Genomic DNA, 21,235 nt, shown 5'->3' with positions numbered 1-21,235 from the left:
TGAAACAGTAAAACCCAAATTCTTTCCTCACCTTACTTCCCTCTTTCTCTCTTTGTCCCTCCCCCCTCCATAATTAGGCAGTCCCTCTCTTTTTCTTTCTTCCTCCTCCATCACTGAGTTTGCCTCCAAGGCGTCCGCAGGCCAGCCAATCACAGAAATTGCCATTCACGCTCTGTAACCAATGAGCTCAGAGATTGTGGGCAGGGCTCATGTTCTGTCCCTCCCTGTTTCTCTCTCTCTCTGTCTCCTGCAGCTAAACTTGCTGTCTCACTCATGCTTCCTGTCTTCACTCACATGCTCAGAGAAAGAAGAGCTGAAGAGTCTTAGCAGCACATGAAGAAGCTCTGTCTATTTTAAACCACACCGGATTGTACTCAGGATATCTGATATTTCTTGAGACGTGTGACAGATTGTATGTACAGTCTAAAGCCAGAGCAGAACTCAAGTGGCTTTGCTTTACCTTTTTATTCAGGGTTTTTCGCCATCTAACTGTAGGTGGCCGTGTGTGTGACAGAGAGAGAGAGTGTGTGTGTGTTTGAGTGAGTCTGCATGTGTGACAGAGAAATAGGACCAGGATGATTGCGGCCCAGCTACTAGCCTATTACTTCACTGAACTCAAGGATGATCAGGTTAAAAAGGTGAGTGCTTTCTGGTTCTTCCGGCTCCATTGTTTGACATCATGTTTGAAGGAGGGAGACTGATGGGGAGAAAAAGCTGAAGTTTGAGAGGAGAGCATGTGTTTGTAGAGGTCATTGGGTTACTCATACTGTCATCATCATAACTTTGCTGTAAGATAGGAGTTTCCAAGTAAAGTGGACATCAGGAAATCATTTTTACGTGAAACATCTCTTTAAGGAAATGAATAAAACATAGAGCATGTTGGGAGAGAAGCGCAGTGGTCACATCACAATTAGTTTTTATTGTAAGATTGAAAGTGCCCTGGCTCAATGAGACGTGTCAATCTGCACAGAGGCGTGTTTGTGTAGTGAGATGTGTAAGGAGACATGACTCACAGGTGTACCATTGTAGCCGTGATGTAAGTTTTAGGAGGTGTGGCGAAGTTAGAGGAAATGAGGAAAGGACAGAAGGAAGAGAAGGAAGAAATAAAAAGACGAAGAGCCAAGTTATTTTAGAGGTCAATGAGTTTCTTTTATGTTCTGGTTTGAGTTGAGCGCCATGAATGTGTGTCTTTCATAATTTTCGGCTGAGCAGCCCCCACTGTAAGACTTCTGGTATGAAACTGACTAGACCAGTCTTGGTTGCCCTTAGAGAGGTGTCTGTCTGTGTGTCTGTGTGTCTGTGTGTGTGTGTCTGTGTGTGTGTGTGTGTGTGTGTGTGTGTGTGTGTGTGTGTGTGTGTGTGTGTGTGTGTGTGTGTGTGTGTGTGTGTGTGTGTGTGTGTGTGTGTGTGTGTGTGTGTCTGTGTGTCTGTGTGTGTCTGTGTCTCAAATTAACTGAGCATTTCCAGTCACTCAGAACACAACAGTTCCCAGTACTTATGATTGAATGTGTCATTAAATATTGTTGCCAGGCAACAAACACAGCTGCATCCTGTAAACTAATGTTGACCCATTGAACCAAACTAATGTTGAGATTTTTTTTTTCACTCGTCGTAATATCCTGAATACATTGTGTTTAAATTTGTATTTATTCTAAAGCCCATGTCCCCACAAGTGCTTTAAACATATGGCGCAGGGTCCCTTTAAGGTCGCTCCCTGATGATGTCACACATCATCACCAACTGCAGATTTTGCATCAAACCCTGAACATTTCCCTGTATGAATGGAAGAAGTTCACAACCTCCTTCCTTCATTTCCCTCTGTAGCCACTCTCTCAGTCTGGTTAAATCTTTATTCGCAGACAAAGCAGTCATTCCAAGATGTTCCAAATTTAAATCTATAAAGGTAAAATACATTTATCACCAGCCAGGATCTGATGTAATACAACACATCTCCCTCCCTCTTTACCCCTGCTCTCTTCCTCTCACTGCCTCCCTAAAATAGGCCAGCTTTGAACCATGTGACCATATGTGACAGGAGGAGGGCTTACACACAAATACAACCACACACACACACACACACACACACACACACACACACACACACACACACACACACACACACACCCATACTGTGCCAGGTGTGTAGCTATTGTGTAGCTTTTCAAAGAACCAGGTTTGACTGGACCTGGACATCAACTTCACTAGTTGTGAAATGGTGAAACATACAGCTCAGGATTTAAGCAACAAGTGAAAGTTTACAGATAATCAATTCACTAATGTGGTTTCAGACAAACTGTGTGTAGCTGCAGTTGACAAAGAGCTGCAATCGGCTGAGTGTGTCCCCACTTCACTCAATCCACTGCAGTGTCCTTGACTGTACTCTTTGATACACTGTGGGCTGTTAGCGGGCATCCAAAGCAGTGTTTCAGTGTGTGTGTTTGTCTGCATGGGGTGGAAGACGCAGGAGAGGGCAGCGTAGAGGACAGTATTTTTCCACATGGCAAGGCTGTGTGTGCACAACATCGTGCACACGTACATACACAATGGAGTCAGATTTCAGTGCCTCCTCAAACCACCTCGCAGTAACGAGGAGAGCAAGGCATTGTTGAGACAAGGAATGCAAACAGAATGGAGAGTGGGAAGAAGAAAATGGGAGAAAAAGAGAGACAGAGAGAGAGTGTGATATTAGTTTCCAGCAGAGTCAGAGTAACATTTGTGTCAGAGGTGTGTTGAGGGGAAAACATGACCTTTAAAGAATAACGTGTACAGACTCGCGCACCAAAGAGGTCTCATGTCACCTTATCAGGAAATGTCACTCTTCTCAACATTAATGGAAAAAGTGGAAGCTCCTATTTTGGTTAAAAAAAAATCACAAATCTGATGAAGATGAATCATATATTGTGCAGTTTTTTCTGTATTCATGTGATGTTTAAGAATCCACAGCAGTGATCCAAACTGTGAGATCACATGATGCTCTGCTATGATTAAATGCTTAGACATGGTTTGAGGCTGCAGAGTGCTGAGTCGTGAATGCAAATTTTTATCCTGCAGCAAGAATTTAGTCTTGAGTTCAGTGGATTTCTCGTAGTTTGATGTGGAGAATCGTGGACAATGCCTGCTTTTAATCCGCCCCTTTGTAACCCAGCACCCTTGGTCAGCTACTGACACATTGTTATTTAAGTAGACTAGCTAAAAAAGGCATTCTCATTCAATTAGAAGATAAAGAACACATTAAGAATTCAACGTACAGTTTCTAACATATGATTTATCACAAACCAAGACAGAAAGAGGCGATGTGGTGATAAGTGATTAGATCTATTAAGACTAATGCGTAGCAGTGTTGACAGGCAGCAGTAGTAACAGTTGGCATGAGCAGAATGGGATGCTGGTTAAATAATCTGAACGGGTCTATTTACATCAATTGACATTTAGAGGGTCGCACATGGCCTCCCATAAACTGCCATGCTTACTTTCTTCATTCCTAGAGGTAAAATTCTGTTTCTAGATGTTTAATAAGACTTTTGTACTGAGGCTACTCTAAATCATCAAGCCTTTATATGCTGTTTATCAACTCATCAAATTTAATGAATTGCATGATAGCAAACACTTGGCTAACTTTACCTTAAGGAGCTGTATTTACCATTCTGATCAATAATATAGCGGCCCTAATTTGTTATTTAAAGATTGGTAGCAATGTCTACCTGAACGGAGAATGAAGTCGCTCTCCCTGTGTGTGTGTTGATATCTGAGTTTCCCCTTGCTTCCTTGACATAGCAGGGCCAGCTTTAACTGCCAACAGCGCAGTAGGACTAAGGTGTGTTATGCTAGTAGAAGCTCATGTAACTTCCAACATCTAGCCTCAAACATGAGGATGAGTGGGCTACAGCTTTCTAAGTCCACACTTCCAGATTTCTTTTTAATCTCACACTTGTAGTCTCCAGCCACATTTATTAAATTTCTCGCAGTTCCTTCTGGAGACACAAAAGGATTCATACAGTTTTTCACATATGCAGTATTACTCCTCATGACCCATAAACAGACATTGATGTGTGAAAGCAGTACGGTTCCCCTTTAAGCTTCAGGAACATCATGTGTGATGAAACATAATGATGGTAAAGATTTCCTAAATTCTAAGTTAGTCAGCTCAAGTACGGAAATGGAAGTTTTGCTATTTACTCTTTAAATGATTATCAATTTAATGTTGACACATTTGAGAGGCAAAGTTTGTCTTGTGGAGGTAAAGAAAAAAGTCTTATTTTTCAAAATGAATTTAGCTTGTGGTTTCCTTGGATGATGGTCTCTACTGACCTGAGGCCTTAGTGTTTGTCTGCTTCTAATCATCTAGCACATAGGGGTTGGAGAGAGCTGGATGAGCACAACCACATGTACAGACTGCACAGAGCTGCAGACTAGAGTATTGATTCCCAATGGAATCACCAGTACTGGCAACCATTTCCATAACAGGGAATGCATATCCAATGTGATTATCACGAACAAATAGCGGTGTTACTATGTCAGTACAGGACAATAGAAAGTTGGGAGAAAAGCCAGCTTTCTTTGATCTCTACTCCTTATTCAGCCATAAGATAAAATTGTTATCACTTAAAAACCTTCCATGAGAACTTTCTATGTGGACACTGCAGATATTTGTAGTGCAGTAGTTCCAACTCATACTTTCATTTCCTCAGGTTGGACAGCTGACCTTGGTCAAACAGACCACATGCAAAACTGCATATATTAATTCAACAGGCTCTGTGTCTACAGTTTTAACCTGTTGGGTGCCTAACCATAGGGGCACAGTGTCACACAAGGAAGAATCAGCAGGATGTTAGTTTACCAAGTTGACTTTGACATACTTTAAGCCATTTAGTCTTTGTGGGTTTGCCACTTTTTACTCTTCCTCTAATATTAAAAGGACTGAAGCAGCTTTTTTAAATAGATACAATTATTCAAATCTGCTTGTTTATTAAACATATCTGTATATATTACAAATCGGATATTTTCTACCAAAATCAATTCTCAGTTGTTATCAGAATAGTTATCCTTAATACTATCACTTTCTGAATACATTTAGTGTGTGGTGGTAGTAGAAGGTGCTGTATTTGAGTGAAAAGGAAAGTAAGCCGAGAGACATGTGGTTGCCTTGTGTTTATAGCGTAATTGAAATAACAGATGCTAAGGGCACGCTGTCGTGTCATAAGGGGAGGGCGTTGTCAAGCACCGACATGTCAGTGCTGTTAAAATATAACTTCAAACCTGCGATTAGACCTAAGTGTAAAAGACAACTCAGGGTGGGTTGTGGACATGTTAGTGGCGCGTCCCAGCAGGTTTGAAAAGTATTTTACTGATTTTATGAAGGTGAGAGGTAACATTTCAGCTGTGGGTTTCCTGTATGACAAGAGCATGTGCTAATGAGCTTTCATCCCAGAGGCAGACTCCATATTTAGCCAGAATATAGGGAATGTAACACCTTAGCAGTTGGACAGTGCTGTTGTCATGCATGTTACTCTCTATCCATGTTGCCCCACAACTTGTTTATGCTAATTAAACATGACCGCATGGTTAAACAGCAGATCATTAATGCTCGTCTACATGTAAGGTCTCATTTAATGTATGATGAAAGCAAAATTGACCCCTTACAGAAAAGTCACACTCTCCAGCACATATATTAATTTCAAAACCTGCCTTTTTATTTTGAATAGACATCTTTGTTTTTGTATTTTATATTTTCTGACATCAAAATCCAAATGTATTTTTATACTCAATGAAATCTGCTGATTGTAATCTTTGTGTCAAAAGCAATGGATTTGTCCTTTTAGTGTCCACACATTTTCTCAATGAAATCTATTTCTATGGTTGGCAGATGTTGAGTACATTCACACCCAAACTGGCATTGTCCTGAACCAGTTGCCAAAGACCAGAGCTGTATAGGAAATGAATGTGTGAGCTCTAAGACAGGAAGTTCGAACATTCTTATCTGACGTCCGTTATAATGAGTAATACTAGTAAATTATCCTGTGGACGTCACAAATGCATACAAACATTGTGTGTGAATAAATAGTCATGTGAGCATGTTTGTGTGAACTTTTATTTAATATTTATCACACATATTCTGTAAGTCGTTGTTATGAAACAGTTATGGGTTAACTCTCACTCAATTTCACTATAATTTTACAAAGCTAGTTGTAATGAACATGACATTTAACCAGAGAGACTCTTTGTCTGTGACACTCGCTGTTAAAGTAGGTCTTTGCTTCATTATAGAGTGTGATGCAACAATGGATTTCACCAGGATTGTTTAACATCCTGTTCTTGAAAGACAGCTCAGGCTGTTGTGTCCTGCATCTGCGACAGTTTACATAGTGAGCAAGATGTAGAGTATGTGCCAGACGTGCTGATGATTACTTTAAGGCACACCCATTGGTCTCTCTTGGACCTATTATTGTCATACCCATAATAAATTCACAAGGAAGGCCTTGATCACAGAACCGAGTGAGTATCCTGTACTTCCTGGACTCGTGTGTCACACTGAAGATGCTGTGCTTTTCATTAGATATTGACTGTGCAATATGACAAAAGTATGAATCAAAGAACTGCCCAGCGTTTCATTGCACTAAAGCAATATAAACATAGTTATCTTGTTTTGTGGCTCTGATTCATTTCTGGGTTAAGCAGAGCTGGGATCAATTAGTTCAGGAAGTGGATTATCATCATGGATGACTAAAAACATTATGGATGTGGAGTTAGTCTTACTGTATAATCTGCATCATCATGGTTACAGATAATAAAGACTTTCATTATGAAAGGTGATTGTGCTGTGTGTATCGTTGTTGATATGTGGCACATTGATATTATTTACAGTATTGCTGTGGTTACAGATTTATGATGAATTATTAAGATTAGGAAGACTAATGGCACTATTGTTTTGTCTGATGTTTATTTTCAGATCGATAAGTACCTGTACTCCATGCGTTTCTCTGATGAGACGTTAAAGGAAATCACACAGCGGTTTCGGAGGGAGCTGGTCAAAGGACTGGGACGGGACACGAACCCCACCGCTGTGCTGAAAATGCTGCCAACTTTTGTGCGATCAATCCCTGATGGCTCAGGTTTGTAGACCGTACCTCTAACCCAAATCTTAACCATGGTTGGATTATCTGAACTGCATCTAGTCAAGCACTTCTACGAAATCAGTATCAAAGCTAGTTTGCTCTATTAAATCCATGTATGAATGAGTGACAACAAAGGTAAGACTGCTCAGTCCAATACAATGAGAAAAGGATCAACAAGCTGATAAAGGAGATATCCGCACACTTAGATCTGTGTGCGGAATTGTTGATGATAACTATTGAATCTGTTGAGAAATACAACCCTGAAAGACAAAACCTTGCTCATGCATAATTATGTTATGCAGAGAAATGATGTCTTGTAGGGAACGGGTGACAAAAAGAACCATACTGTGCCTTTCCGTTTGCACATAAAAAAAACTTACATCTACTTTAGTCCACAACGTGAGAGCTGTACACACACACTCGTCTGCACACACACACACACACACACACACACACACACACACACAAAGACAGATCAGAGATTAGCACTAATCCTACTTCCATTGTTAGAGAAGACAGTGACAATGAAAGTCACAATCTTAACGTTATCAATTGTATAACATGATGCGTTAAATCTGAATTATATTGCAAAATAATTTCTAATTTTTTCTTGTAGAAGTACAAATGATTCGGTGGGAAATGTATTCTTACTATTAGCTGATGTACACTTAATCCTCGTACTTTGTCATATCTCTCATCAGTGTTACCGGTAATGAAAAAGAGAGCAGAAAAGCATTGAGAGCAGGAATAAGTCCTTGTTCTGTTCAGCTGATAAACCGCTGATAAAGACAGGAAATGTTTCGGTATCTTCTTACTACTAGCCACTACAATATGTTTCATTATCAACTATTCTGTCAAATGTGTAAAGATATCAATGAACGTACCTGGACATGATGGTGTTATTCCACTCACTGACCAGAAGACAATTTAAAATTATTAGAAAAGAATTTAAAAGAAATGTTTTATATTTTGTCATCATTTTGAAACCATGATTGCTTTTGTTTCTGACTGGTTTCTGTTGCATTTACATTCCTTTCAGATAAATTATCAATCATTTGTACCACTGACCTGACCTTGCATTCTGATCTGCACAAAAAGTTGTGGGACATGATCACAGTAATGTGAAAAAACACTACAAGAACCACTATTTCTGATACTACTAGAACCTTTACTCAGAATCAACATATTGTGGCATTTTGCTACATTTTTAATCACTGTCTACAATCAGCATTTCCAACAATTTTAGAAAAGCATGTGTGGACTGCACTACTTGAAAATGAGTCGATATACAAATAAAAGGGCTCTCTACTCTAAACTCTGCCAGCTGCAGCAATGCCAAGAATTGACTGATGTTTAAGTAATCTTCTTAGTACCTAAATGGATTTACTTGAGTTAAAGAGTTACGGTTTGATTTGTTACTGGATTACCAAGAAATAAGAGTTAGAAGGAAACACAAAAATAAAAAGGCAACAGTTGTATATGCAATAACTTACTGCCTGCTTTATCCCCTCTTATCAAAGGGCAGTAAGACTTCTGAGGCACATTACTATGATGAGGTATGATGAGCAGTGAAACAGTATTGTATCTCTATCAGAAAGTTTTAACCCAATTATATTCCCAATTCAGAGAGAAAGAATAAACTACCATCACTACTCACTGCAAAGTGACCATGGACTAAATAAACACTAGCAATTCATGGGATTGAATTTATCACACACCATTTACAGCATCACAGCATCCTTTCTACACAACACAACATTTTGAAACATTTTAACACATATATTCAATCATGCACATCATCGTTTTTTGACAAAATAACTGCTTGCAATTTTTAAGACATACAGTACTTACAATCTCAAATTTGTCATTGCTAAAACAACAGTTCAGTTTAAATAAAATTAAACATTGTTTAATTTTCTCATAAAGCATCACTTCTGATAAGTTCTTGACCAGGTGATATGGTTACCATGAAACATTAACTCATAACATAACTTATTAATAACTATACAGTTAATCAAAAAAAGTATAAAGCACCTTACAAACAAGTCAAATGCACTTCAAATGGCTTTACAACCAACTGACAAAACTTAGTTTATGTTAAAAGTAGTAAAATGTTCATACAATATCATAGAATAAAATAAATCATAATGATCAACAATAAAATGTTGTACAATAAAATAGTTATAGAAATAAAAATGAGTACAAATAATAAACCAAAAGATCATACTATATAAAAAACTGAATAAATAGATGGGTTTTTTGTTCTTTTTTATAATCCTCTGGAAGGCTGTTCAAGGAAGATGAAACGGAAGTTAATCTTGCCGAAAAGGTTTAAACAAACCTACAGTATACACACCAGCAAACACACACAAACGCATAATGCATGCCTATAAAAACACATACAGTGCAAACCTTAGTACCGTATTTTCCGCACTATAAGGCGCACTTAAAAGCCTTTAATTTTCTCAAAAAACGACAGTGCGCCTTATAATCCGGAGCGCTTTATATATGGATTAATTCTGGTTGTGCTTACTGACCTCGAAGCGGTTTTGTGTGGTACACGGCGCTCTGTCAACATGTTTTAGTAGACTTAGTAAACTACAAAGCCGCACCGCAGCAGCATCACGGCCACCGTAGTCAGGAGCGTCGCGGAGTAATACACACTGTGCTTCACCATCACATTACAGTGTGTGTGTATAAGGACCCAACATGGCTCCTGTCAAGAGACACGCTTACGACGCGGACTTCAAACTCAAGGCTGTCAGTCACGCAGGAGAACATGGGAATAGAGCAGCTGCGAGAGAATGTGTTTTATATGTATGAACAAATGTCTCAATAAAGTTATTGAATTTAAAAAAAAAAAAAAATCTACCCGGCATGCAATGCGCGGTGATCGCCGGTGAACGAACCTATTTCCATCCGGGTGCTCCGGTCACCGGGATTCTACCGGGACGGCTCCTCTAGCTCCCTCTGGACGGCTCAACCTCCTCTAGCTCTGCTAGCTAGAGGAGGTTGAGCCGGCCGGTCCACCGGTACGTGGTTAAAACCGGTACACCCGTATACAGGAGGATGAGCCGTCCAGTGAAACATCCGTGAAAACATCATGACATGACGTCACTGCACCGCTACTGTGACCAACACGAAACATTAAATAAAGAAAATAAAACATTAAATAAAGAAAATAAAACATTAAATAAAGAATAAAACATTAAATAAAGAAAATGAAACATTAAATAAAGAGAATAAAACATTAAATAAAGAAAATGAAACATTAAATAAAGAGAATAAAACATTAAATAAAGATGATAAAACATTAAATAAAGAGAATAAAACATTAAATAAAGAAACTAAAACATTAAATAAAGATAATGAAACATTAAATAAATAGAATAAAAGATTAAATAAAGATATTAAAACATTAAATAAAGAGAATGTAAAGATAATGAAACATTAAATAAAGAAAATAAAACATTAAATAAAGAAGTGGAGGAAGTTTGACTGACTGACTGTTTTGTTTCGCTTAATGCGCCTTATAGTCCGGTGCGCCTTATATATGAAAAAAGATCGAAAATAGACCATTCATTGACAGTGCGCCTTATAATCCAGTGCGCCCTATAGTGCGGAAAATACGGTACTTTGTATTTACTTATTTACTTCTATACTATATTTGTAAAAGTTGATGGGTGACAGCTTTAGCCCAAAGACAAGACATAACTTCTGAAATAGCTTTATCTTTCCATACATTGCTTCTTCCCCATGTTGCTTATAGTTAATTAAAGCCATTGTGTGGCTTTAATTAACTGTGGAGTAATAGTCAGAGCTGTATTTGTGTGCTAAGCTAACAGAAGGGAGACATACTGATAATGCATGTCTCCCAGTTTCTGGTCATTGTAATGAGTTGTGTGCTCTTAAATTAATGTCAACAACCCTTTCTTATGTTCCTAACTGCAAAATTAAATTTCTCCCCCTCTCTTTCTTTCCTTCTTCTTGTGTCTCCCTCATCCTCCCACTTGTTCTGTCTGGACAGAGAAGGGAGACTTCATTGCTTTGGATTTGGGCGGTAGTAACTTCAGGATCCTCCGCGTCAGAGTAAGCCATGAGAAGAAACAGACCGTTCAGATGGAGAGTCAGATCTATGACACACCAGAAGACATCATTCACGGCAGCGGAACAAGAGTAGGTTTTTACTGAAATACCCCCCCCACACACACACACACACACACACCGAGTCTCTTCAGCTACACCTGCGACAACCTCTCCCTCTCTCCACCTCTCTTCCAGCTGTTCGACCATGTGGCAGAGTGCCTCGGTGACTTCATGGAAAAACACAGCATCAAAGACAAGAAACTCCCGGTTGGGTTTACCTTCTCCTTCCCCTGCCAGCAAACTAAACTAGATGAGGTAAAACAGATTTAAAAACATGATGTTGATGTAGATGACTTCTTTGTGACACACATCCCTTTCCATTTGTTATTATCTTTTAGTCAAATATGTGACGATTACCATGCAGTCCATTTGCATTATGAGTTGCCACAGTTGTAATGGAGACCTGATCCACCATATTGTGTGTGCCAGGCTCTGACCAACAAAACCAAGTCTCCATTAAGTATCACATCTGTCTCTTTCCTTTTTTCACTTCTGTGTCCCCTTGTTGTCTTCAGGGATTTTTGATAACATGGACAAAGCTTTTCAAGGCCGGTGGAGTGGAGGGAATGGACGTTGTCAAACTGCTCAACAAAGCTATTAAGAAGCGAGGGGTGAGTGTAATCTTTTGTGTTGTTTTAATAGTTATCAACTTATTTATCCTAACGCATTTTGTTAAATTTAAAACTGGGATTCAGAATGGCACAGATGACAGCAAACGTGTGTCTGCTTTAATTTGTTTCAGGACTATGATGCTGATATCATGGCAGTAGTGAATGACACTGTGGGGACGATGATGACCTGTGGTTTCGATGACCAACGCTGTGAAGTTGGCATTATCATCGGTATGACAACAATTTGGATTAGAGTAGTCAAGGGATCAGAAAAATTTGGCATTGTTCAAATAAAATGTAATTTAGTAGTACAATCCCAGAAGCAGTTATACATTTGATTAAACTATAAGTATGTATGTATTTCTCTTTGATTAGGTACGGGTACCAATGCGTGCTACATGGAGGAGCTGCATCACATTGACCAGGTGGAGGGCGACGAGGGCAGGATGTGTGTGAACACTGAGTGGGGAGCCTTCGGTGACGACGGCAGGCTGGAGGACATCAGGACAGAGTTCGACAGAGAGATAGACCGAGGCTCTCTCAACCCCGGGAAACAGCTGTATGTCAAACCAAAACTATTACAGCTATACTTTTTATACAAGTCTTGTTCTTGTTTACCTTTTTAAACTGAAAAGGAATCACAATTTTGTCTGATGATTAGCTGTCAGTGGCTCAGCTGTTGTCTCTTAGAACCGCCCTAGAACTCCCCCTGTCGCAGAAGTCCCCCTGCCTTTAGCCGGGATAAAGGCAGTGGTTTTGTTGGGTCTCTGCCCTTGTTTTTTTACCCACCTTGGAGCCAAAGTCTTTACAGCCTCACATGAGAAGAGCAGCATATGAGTCAGCGTATTAAATTATTTTTCGGAAATAAAAATAGGTAGAAAAGGTTCAGTTGCAAAAAACTCATCTAGTGGCATCTTTAAATATTAGAGAACAGTGAGTAATTGGAAACTAGGTTAAAGTCATATTCATTTACAACTAATATTTAACCAGCAGATATTAGGAGTTTGTTTAACCCACCTCTCATTTTCTCTTTCACTGTTTAGATTTGAAAAAATGGTCAGTGGTATGTACATAGGGGAGCTGGTTCGTCTCATCCTGGTGAAGATGGCCAGAGAAGGCCTGCTGTTCGAGGGAAGGATCACCCCTGAGCTTCTCACTAAGGGGACGTTTGAGACCAAACACATCTCAGCCATGGAGAAGTAAGTCACACTACATGTAAATAACATGCATTTTGCTTATTGAGTAGTTTCTATTAAACTACATCACAAAGCTTTAAATTATATATATATATTTCCAGCCCATCATTGCTTCTCTGCCTTTCCTGTTTAGGAGTAAGGAGGGGTTGAACAAGGCCAGAGAGATTTTAACCAGACTTGGAGTGGAGCCCTCAAATGACGACTGCATCGCTGTGCAGCATGTATGTGTTGTTGCTGAAATAGTATTTGAATCTTGTAAATCCCTTTTTTCCAGAAATGGCGCTTAAATTAGAGAAACGTATATTCAAGGATTTAATCTAGTACTTTCAAACAAACTATTTAAAGCAGATAGGAAAACCAAATTAAATACATTTTAGCAGTATTTGTGTATTTTGGCATTTATATTTATATTTTTTTTAATTGAAAACATGATAATGTAAATTTATACTGCAATATATTTTGTCAACATATCTGAAATCTATGTTGTAGTATCTGAAAAAATAAAACAAATTTGTTCATCTCTTTCTGCACTTCATTACGTTTGGATGTGCTGCTTGATGAATTTCTTTCCTCCTTCAGGTTTGTACCATTGTGTCTTTCCGCTCTGCCAACCTGATAGCTGCCACACTGGCAGGCATCCTGCTGAGGCTAAAGGAGAACAAAGGCGTTGCACGACTCCGAACCACTGTAGGGATCGATGGATCGCTATACAAGATGCACCCACAGTAAGTACAATTTATGTTCTATTACCTATTTGATGTCATGGTGAGTTGTTGTCAGATGTTTGGAGGTGGCTTACTTCATATTCTAACCATTTCTGATTAAAAATGTTTAAAGTGCAGCACTTAACTGCTTTTATGTGTATTTCAGATATGCCCGTCGTCTTCATAAGACAGTCCGTCGTTTGGTCCCGGACGCTGATATTCGATTCCTCCTGTCAGAGAGCGGCAGTGGAAAAGGAGCCGCCATGGTGACAGCTGTGGCCTACCGACTCGCCGAACATTCACGAGAAATCACCCAAACGCTGTCCGAATTCCGCCTGACGACCGAACAACTGCTGGAGGTGGGGACAAAGAGATAAAGTAGTCTGTGTATTTGTGTGTGTTTGTTTGTGTGGGTGTGTGTGCACCATTCACTGTGTGTTACATCACTATTGAAGATATTCCTAAATTCCTCCAGGTGAAGAAGAGAATGAGGATAGAGATCCAAAATGGCCTTTCAAAGAGCACTCAGGAAGCTGCTACTGTCAAAATGCTGCCAACTTTTGTAAACAGCACTCCTGATGGCTCAGGTGACACACACACACACACACACACACACACACACACACACACACACACGCCATTGCAAGTTTTAGCATATGACTAATATGGAAATGCACTCTAAAATGCAGACAAGAATTTGGATTTTCACATTGACATCCTAAGCTATTCTTTTGCAGCATTGTAGAAGGCATATATCTGGTAACTGGTTAATTCATTCATCAGTCTGTTTGTCTGCCTGCTTCATTTTTCAGAACATGGCGATTTCCTGGCTTTGGATTTGGGAGGAACCAACTTCAGAGTTCTGTTGGTCAAGATTCGCTCTGGCAAGAGGAGAACAGTGGAGATGCACAACAAGATCTACTCTATTCCTCTGGAAGTGATGCAGGGCACGGGAGAGGAGGTGAGATTCATCAGACATTTGACCAATTCATCTGTGTTAAATGGACTGAAGTGATGCAGACAATGCATTCTAGCCAGAGGTGTGGGTGAGAATTGAATTTAACCTCCTGTTAGCTTGTTGCTACTGTTCAGACCAGCGTAGTTAAGTAGGAGGTCAGGGATGTGACGCTCAGTGGTAAGTGGATAGGATAGATGTGGAGGAGAAGGACGATGGGTTAGAGGAGGACAGAAATAGAGGTTGATTTGTCGAGATTAGCATTGAGTGGACAGTCTTTAAAACGTAGAATTGAACTTGTTCCCTGGCTAAGGCTAATCCTGTCCGTCACCTTTGACCTTTACATCCTCATCTCACTCCTCCATGTGGTTCTCTTCCCTCTAACGTAGGTGTAGGTGATATGGCAAAAACCCTCTATCCTGATTTATATGTAATATCCTATATCGATAATGATATAAATCAAAATATTGTTTTTCTGGTAATTCATTTAATAAATGAAGTCTATATGAGAAAACCACATGGTAAACCCTATTTTTATACTTTGAGTGAATTAATACTTGAAAAGTATTGAGTATTTTCTCATTGTATTAAGATTTTATGTGCAAAAAGCTTTTCTGAGAAATTAGAGTGAGTGTGTTCTTGTTTTAATCAATTTAGATGATGTAATTGTATCACAATATATCGATATATAATCCCATCACGATATGAAGCCATTAGAAGATGATAAATTATCATATTTAATTATAGCCCAGCCCTACCCTTAGGTACACAGAGCAAGAAATTCAGTATAGAAACGGCACTATTTTATTGTAAATTTGCAGTTGTTTTTAAATCTTTTCTAAAGTTGTCAAATTTCAAGTTAAAAGTCAAGCATATGGCTGTGATCTCATAACATGTGTTTGTGCGTTAGCCATCCAGGGAAAAATATCTTCTTTGACATAACTGATTGGGGTGTGATCAGAAGTACAATATGCATTAAAGACTTATTCAACACTGATCAGTGGAGGAACACTTTTCTTATCTATGTGATTCAGTATTGATTACCTGCTTAATAATAATGGTCAGTGCGAAAGGACTGTTGTAAAACGTGTAATTCATAATTGTGTCTGTGTGATAGCAACTACTCTTCTAGAGCACTGCCTGAAATATACAGTAAAATAACAGTGGTCCACTAAATTCCAGGGGTCTGTACTGCATCCACAGTCGCACAAAATATCATTATTATTTTTAATAAAATCCATCAAAAGCTTTTTTTTATTTCTATGCTTATTTTTTGGGATTATACTGGATTGTCAGACAGATCTGATCAGTTATCAGTATTGTGGTTTATCGGTAAAAAATAATAATAACTGGAAACTCAAAATTGAGTAAAAACATGCCAAATGTTTTTTTTATTTTTTATAAATACTGTAGTTTCATATATTGTTATGTCTTTGTTCTTCCAGTTGTTTGATCACATTGTGCAGTGTATCAGTGACTTCCTGGACTACATGGGGATGAAGAACACCCGTCTTCCTCTGGGCTTCACCTTCTCGTTCCCCTGCCGACAGACCAGCCTGGACGCTGTGAGTGTACAGCTCTTCCTTCCTCTCTGATATGCTGAGCTGTCTCTTTCTGCCTGAAAAGCCTTGAATCAGCTGCGTCTGCAAAATGGATCCACAGTTAAACGCTCATATTACCAGCGCTTTTAGCAACCCTGTGCCCAAAAGTAGAGTTTTCTGAGCAGACCATTTAATCCCGGTATTCTATGCAAGATATGACTCTTTAATTGTGTGTATGTGTGTGCAGGGCATCCTGATGACTTGGACCAAGGGCTTCAAAGCGACTGACTGTGAAGGAGAAGATGTGGTTGGTCTGTTGAGGGAGGCCATCAAGAGGAGAGAGGTAGGATACAAGAAGCAGTATCATTCAGTTAAACATCTGTGTGGACTGTGAAGTTGCATCATATCATGTGTTGCTTCTTTTTAGGAATTTGACCTGGATGTTGTGGCCGTAGTGAACGACACAGTGGGAACCATGATGACCTGTGCCTACGAAGAACCCACCTGTGAGATTGGACTCATTGCTGGTTAGTTTACCTTATATTCACTCTTTTGTGATAAATAATTGGTTTTCTGTTCTCTATCCATCTAACCTGTCCGTCTGTTTATAGGCACTGGCAGCAATGCATGTTACATGGAAGAGATGAGGAACATTGAGATGATAGATGGAGATGAGGGCCAGATGTGTGTCAACATGGAGTGGGGGGCTTTCGGGGACAACGGATGTCTTGACGACATTAGGACAGAGTATGACCGGGCTGTGGATGACTTCTCCCTCAATCCTGGCAAACAAAGGTTAATATCCCCCTCACACACACACACACACATGTTATGTCCATGTTTATTAAGATAGAAACCCTTTATTTCCTGGTTTCATACCCTTAAAAAAGGCGTCCAATATGTGTAGATGCATGTATTAATGTGCATATTTTGTGCTTGCATGTGTTTTAACAGATATGAGAAAATGTGCAGCGGCATGTATCTTGGCGAAATCGTGCGAAACATCCTGATAGATATGACCAAGAGAGGATTCCTGTTCAGAGGACAGATTTCTGAAACACTGAAGACCAGGGGCATCTTTGAGACCAAGTTCCTCTCACAGATAGAGAGGTAAGAAAATGAGCACTTTGTTTTTGTCTATTCAAGAAGGAAAAAAGTAATCTGGACTTTTGTCTCTCATCTGGCCAAATTGGGGAAGCGGCAACATCAGTGCCAGTAGATTGCAGCTCGTTTGCACCATTTGTAGAACAGCATCTTGATCTAATTATCTTCACTTATTTAATTGTTTGGCTACTTATGTTCTGATCCTTTTAAAGTTGTTCTTGAATTGAGCTCATTTCCCTTTTGCTAATGGCTCGGTCTTTATTTCTTTGTCCAGTGACAGATTGGCTTTGCTGCAAGTGAGAGCCATCCTGCAACACTTAGGTCTGGACAGCACCTGTGATGACAGTATCATAGTTAAAGAGGTAAGGTACAGCGAGATACATATGTGTGCGCATAATCCATTATATCCATTATACCATTAAATCATAATTAATAAACTTATTAACCGTATTGCACCTCAGATGGAGTATGGAGAGAGTAAACACCCAATTGCCAGTGTATTGGTTACACATACGTACCTGCATTTGTTTTAGCTAGGTGTACTAAACAAACTGGCAGAGTGTAGATAGAGGACAGTGGACACTTTGAAAGAATCTGAGCCCCACAATACATTGTTATCACGCTTGTCTTGTGAAAGAGGCAGGCATATCAGACCATATAAGAGTTAACAGAAACAGACATGTTAAGATTGATTTCCTATGTTTGTGGAGTGATATGATATGTTCTGGCTAAGCAAACTGTTGCAGGTATAGTCTGTGAAGTGTTGCAGTAACGATAATGGTTTTCATTGGTATACAGGTATGCGGGGTAGTGTCACGTCGTGCAGCTCAGCTGTGTGGGGCAGGAATGGCGGCCGTGGTCGATAAGATCAGAGAGAACCGAGGACTGGACCATCTGGACATCACAGTAGGGGTGGACGGCACACTCTACAAACTACATCCACAGTGAGTTCAATTCATCAGTAGCAGCAAAAAACATTCACCATCCACTCAAGTGTCTAAGAAACAGAGATAGCATGTGCCATATGGAACCTAGGCCATTCTGTCATTTGGTAAATTGACTTGTCTGAAGGACTTGTTTAGACACTTGTTTACCTTACATGACAACTGTATTTGTCCTCCCTGGGGTGGAAATTGCTCTGCAGCAGAAGAGCAATTGCAAACACGTGGAAGCTCAACCAGTTATGGACAATAATGAAAAGCTGCAGACCATTTTAGCTCAACAATTGAGTTTCCATGTTTGCTCCGTTTTATTATACTTTTTTCATTACACTTTTCTTTCATAGCCATTTCATGAGAAATGTAAATCTGTGTTGTCGTTGAGCCTCCATACCTGCTTGTATAAATCTAAAATGAGAAACCACAGAATGGGAGGAAGGAAACTGGTTGTATCAGACTGGTTTTCTTCTCTGTTTGGTTAAGTCATGCTTAACCTATGAACTAATTATGTATGAGATGTGTTGACAGTTGCTCAACAAAGACAGATACCTGAAGTTAAGTTAAATCCCTCGCTCCACTTCCTTTTAAGCCATGTTAGTATTAGAACAGGCCATACACAACTTCCCAATCCTCTCATTTTGCCATCACTGGCAGAATCATTCATGCGAGGCAAATGATCAGATGAGTCTGTGCCTTTATGCAGACAGGTCTTACTGGCTTTCTGGAACCTGCAAGTTGTTGTTTAACTTGTCAAACACGTAACATGCTGCTCTCATTCACTGTATTTTTAGAGCAAAACTTTCTCTCTTTCCTATTTGGTACAATCTTCATCCCTTCACTGCTTAACATGCTGTCAAATCTTTTGTCTCTGTCTAGCTTCTCTAAGACCATGCACCAGACTGTAAACGAACTGGCTCCTAAGTGTAACGTCAACTTCCTACTGTCTGAGGACGGCAGTGGGAAAGGAGCTGCCCTCATCACAGCGGTGGGATGCCGGATGAGACAGGAGCTGAACAACAAATAGAAAATATCTCTTCTGTCTCGCTGTTATCTCCCCACTTTTCCTCTGCTCCCCCCTCTCTTCCCCTTGTCTCATGTCCTACCGAAGCCAATCTGTCCAGTCAGCGTATCACACTCCTGTAGCTGCTTTAGATCGTCTCTATGACCCAGTGAGAAAGAGATAGCTTTCTCTACTGTGTTAGGTAGCAAAGTGTCATGCACTATGTTATAGCTAGATTATGCTTGATTAAGAATTGTAACAATATCCAGACTCTTAAGATTGTTTGTAGTTAGGTTTAACTTATCTATATAGAGAAGACACACACATTTATCTGCCCTGTAGACAAAAATCTACAGGGCAGATAAAAGAGTCCAAACAACGAGCTTTATATCATCGCCATATGGAGGAATCCTCTGATAATTGCAGTCTGTTACAAAGTACCAAGTACAATAGGTGAAAGACAATTTCCAAAAGCATTGCTGAGAATTGTTTATCCTTGCAACATGTTTGGTAAATGCAGGGACATAAAATCAAAGCTAATGACCAAAGTTTCCAAAGTCTGTCTGCTGTCCACTGCAGGATACTCACTGTCTCTACAACAAGATGTAAAAGGGATATGCGGCTAAATATGTATATGTAATGAGATGAAAGAGAATATTTTTGCTTTAATATTTGAAATATCTTATCCAGATATGATACAATATGTTATGTAAACATTATTGCTATTTATTTTATTTTTGTATTGGGCGAAGATGAGAAATATTGGTGTTGCAATAATGAGGCTCAAAGTGGAAGATTTATAAACCACGTTAGGGCAGAAATGTAACAAAAGAGGGACGTTAACCATGCTTGATCTGCAGGAGATGTCATATGCTTGCTAAATGTGCAGATTTGGCTAATTTATGTGCACATGTATACTAAATAGAAATCCTGTTGTTGGTTCTATCACAACTATTGATAAGTTGTCGTCTTAAGAAAAGCAGACTAACCTCATCATCACAGTGAGACTTACAAGTTACTTAGCAACAGCCATGATACAGGAATGTGGTGCTAACATGCGTAGATGCCATTGGAACAACAATGGCCAAACTGGGCATAAGAATAATATTACAGTAGCTGAAACTTTAAGGGGAATTTAAACGTTTTGGGAATAATGCTTCTCCCTGTACTCATTCACTGTACTCCATATGCTCCTGAAACTCAGGAGGTTGTTTAAGTGAACTACTGTAATGCTTATTCAAGTAGCACAATTGATGTAAAGGCGAATATCTATTTTTCTCTGTAATAAAACCAATGATCTTATTACTGTTAATGATACTCAATAAAAAACTTGTGAATTTATTCACAGGCATTTTTCATTGTAGAGGCTGACCTTATTAAATCCTAAACTATAAGAAGACAAAAGCTTTTAAAATAATCTCACTGTGGTTAAAAGGTAACATTGGCAGTTATGGTGCAGCGATGTGAGATGCTACATTTTAGAGCCGTATTTGTTAACCACAGCTAAAATTCTGGCTTGTGGCAGATTAGCACCAATCAAAAACTGCTACAGTGAAGTTTAATCTCAATTCCTATTTACTACTCATTACTGCCATGATGAAGAGGGCCAGCCTCTACTGCAGGTCCTTAACTACTCTGCTTTCAGATGTTCCCCAAGTTATAGAAAAGTCTGAAAGCCAGCCCCACATCCCACAGACACTTTAATCTCTTTGCTTCTGTTCACAAAACCCAGACTGTATCCGTCCAACACTGTCAATCAATCAGTCACTAAATAAAGACAAACCTGTGTCAATCCAGAGTTGTTGTTTTTTGCAGATTATGTTAAATGGTGTTGTTGGTGTGTTCAATATGAACATGAGCTTTGTCCACATCAGGCCTTCTGAAGTGTCCTTTAGCAAAACATTAAATCAGCACCAGCTCCTGCCTAC

The 21,235-nt window shown here is 39.4% G+C and overlaps 1 protein-coding gene across 1 annotated transcript; it reads left to right on the top strand.

The window, feature by feature from the left end:
- The first annotated feature begins 305 nt into the window (after nucleotides 1-305).
- hk1 (hexokinase 1) lies at nucleotides 306-21,095 on the top strand. The gene is made up of 21 exons (XM_054608588.1): nucleotides 306-638; nucleotides 6,947-7,109; nucleotides 11,140-11,288; nucleotides 11,394-11,513; nucleotides 11,774-11,869; nucleotides 12,001-12,100; nucleotides 12,245-12,428; nucleotides 12,913-13,068; nucleotides 13,199-13,286; nucleotides 13,645-13,790; nucleotides 13,936-14,128; nucleotides 14,245-14,356; nucleotides 14,582-14,730; nucleotides 16,170-16,289; nucleotides 16,513-16,608; nucleotides 16,693-16,792; nucleotides 16,877-17,060; nucleotides 17,220-17,375; nucleotides 17,644-17,731; nucleotides 18,168-18,313; nucleotides 19,184-21,095. Exons 1-21 carry the CDS (start codon nucleotides 576-578, stop codon nucleotides 19,329-19,331), a joined length of 2,757 nt encoding a protein of 918 aa, XP_054464563.1. The 5' UTR covers nucleotides 306-575; the 3' UTR covers nucleotides 19,332-21,095.
- Nucleotides 21,096-21,235: the final 140 nt, after the last annotated feature.

This window comes from Anoplopoma fimbria, chromosome 2 (genome assembly GCF_027596085.1).
Source record: "Anoplopoma fimbria isolate UVic2021 breed Golden Eagle Sablefish chromosome 2, Afim_UVic_2022, whole genome shotgun sequence".
Classification (NCBI taxonomy): domain Eukaryota; kingdom Metazoa; phylum Chordata; class Actinopteri; order Perciformes; family Anoplopomatidae; genus Anoplopoma; species Anoplopoma fimbria.
Note: the sequence above shows the minus strand (reverse complement) of the source record. Positions and strands in the feature narration are given on the sequence as shown.

Bases quoted from the DNA above. Each gene is read 5' to 3' on its own strand.
- hk1 (XM_054608588.1), top strand. From the start codon at position 576: ATGATTGCGGCCCAGCTACTAGCCTATTACTTCACTGAACTCAAGGAT. The intron at 11,289-11,393 runs GTAGGTTTTTAC...CCTCTCTTCCAG, and splicing joins TTCACGGCAGCGGAACAAGA to CTGTTCGACCATGTGGCAGA. The intron at 12,101-12,244 runs GTATGACAACAA...CTCTTTGATTAG, and splicing joins TGAAGTTGGCATTATCATCG to GTACGGGTACCAATGCGTGC.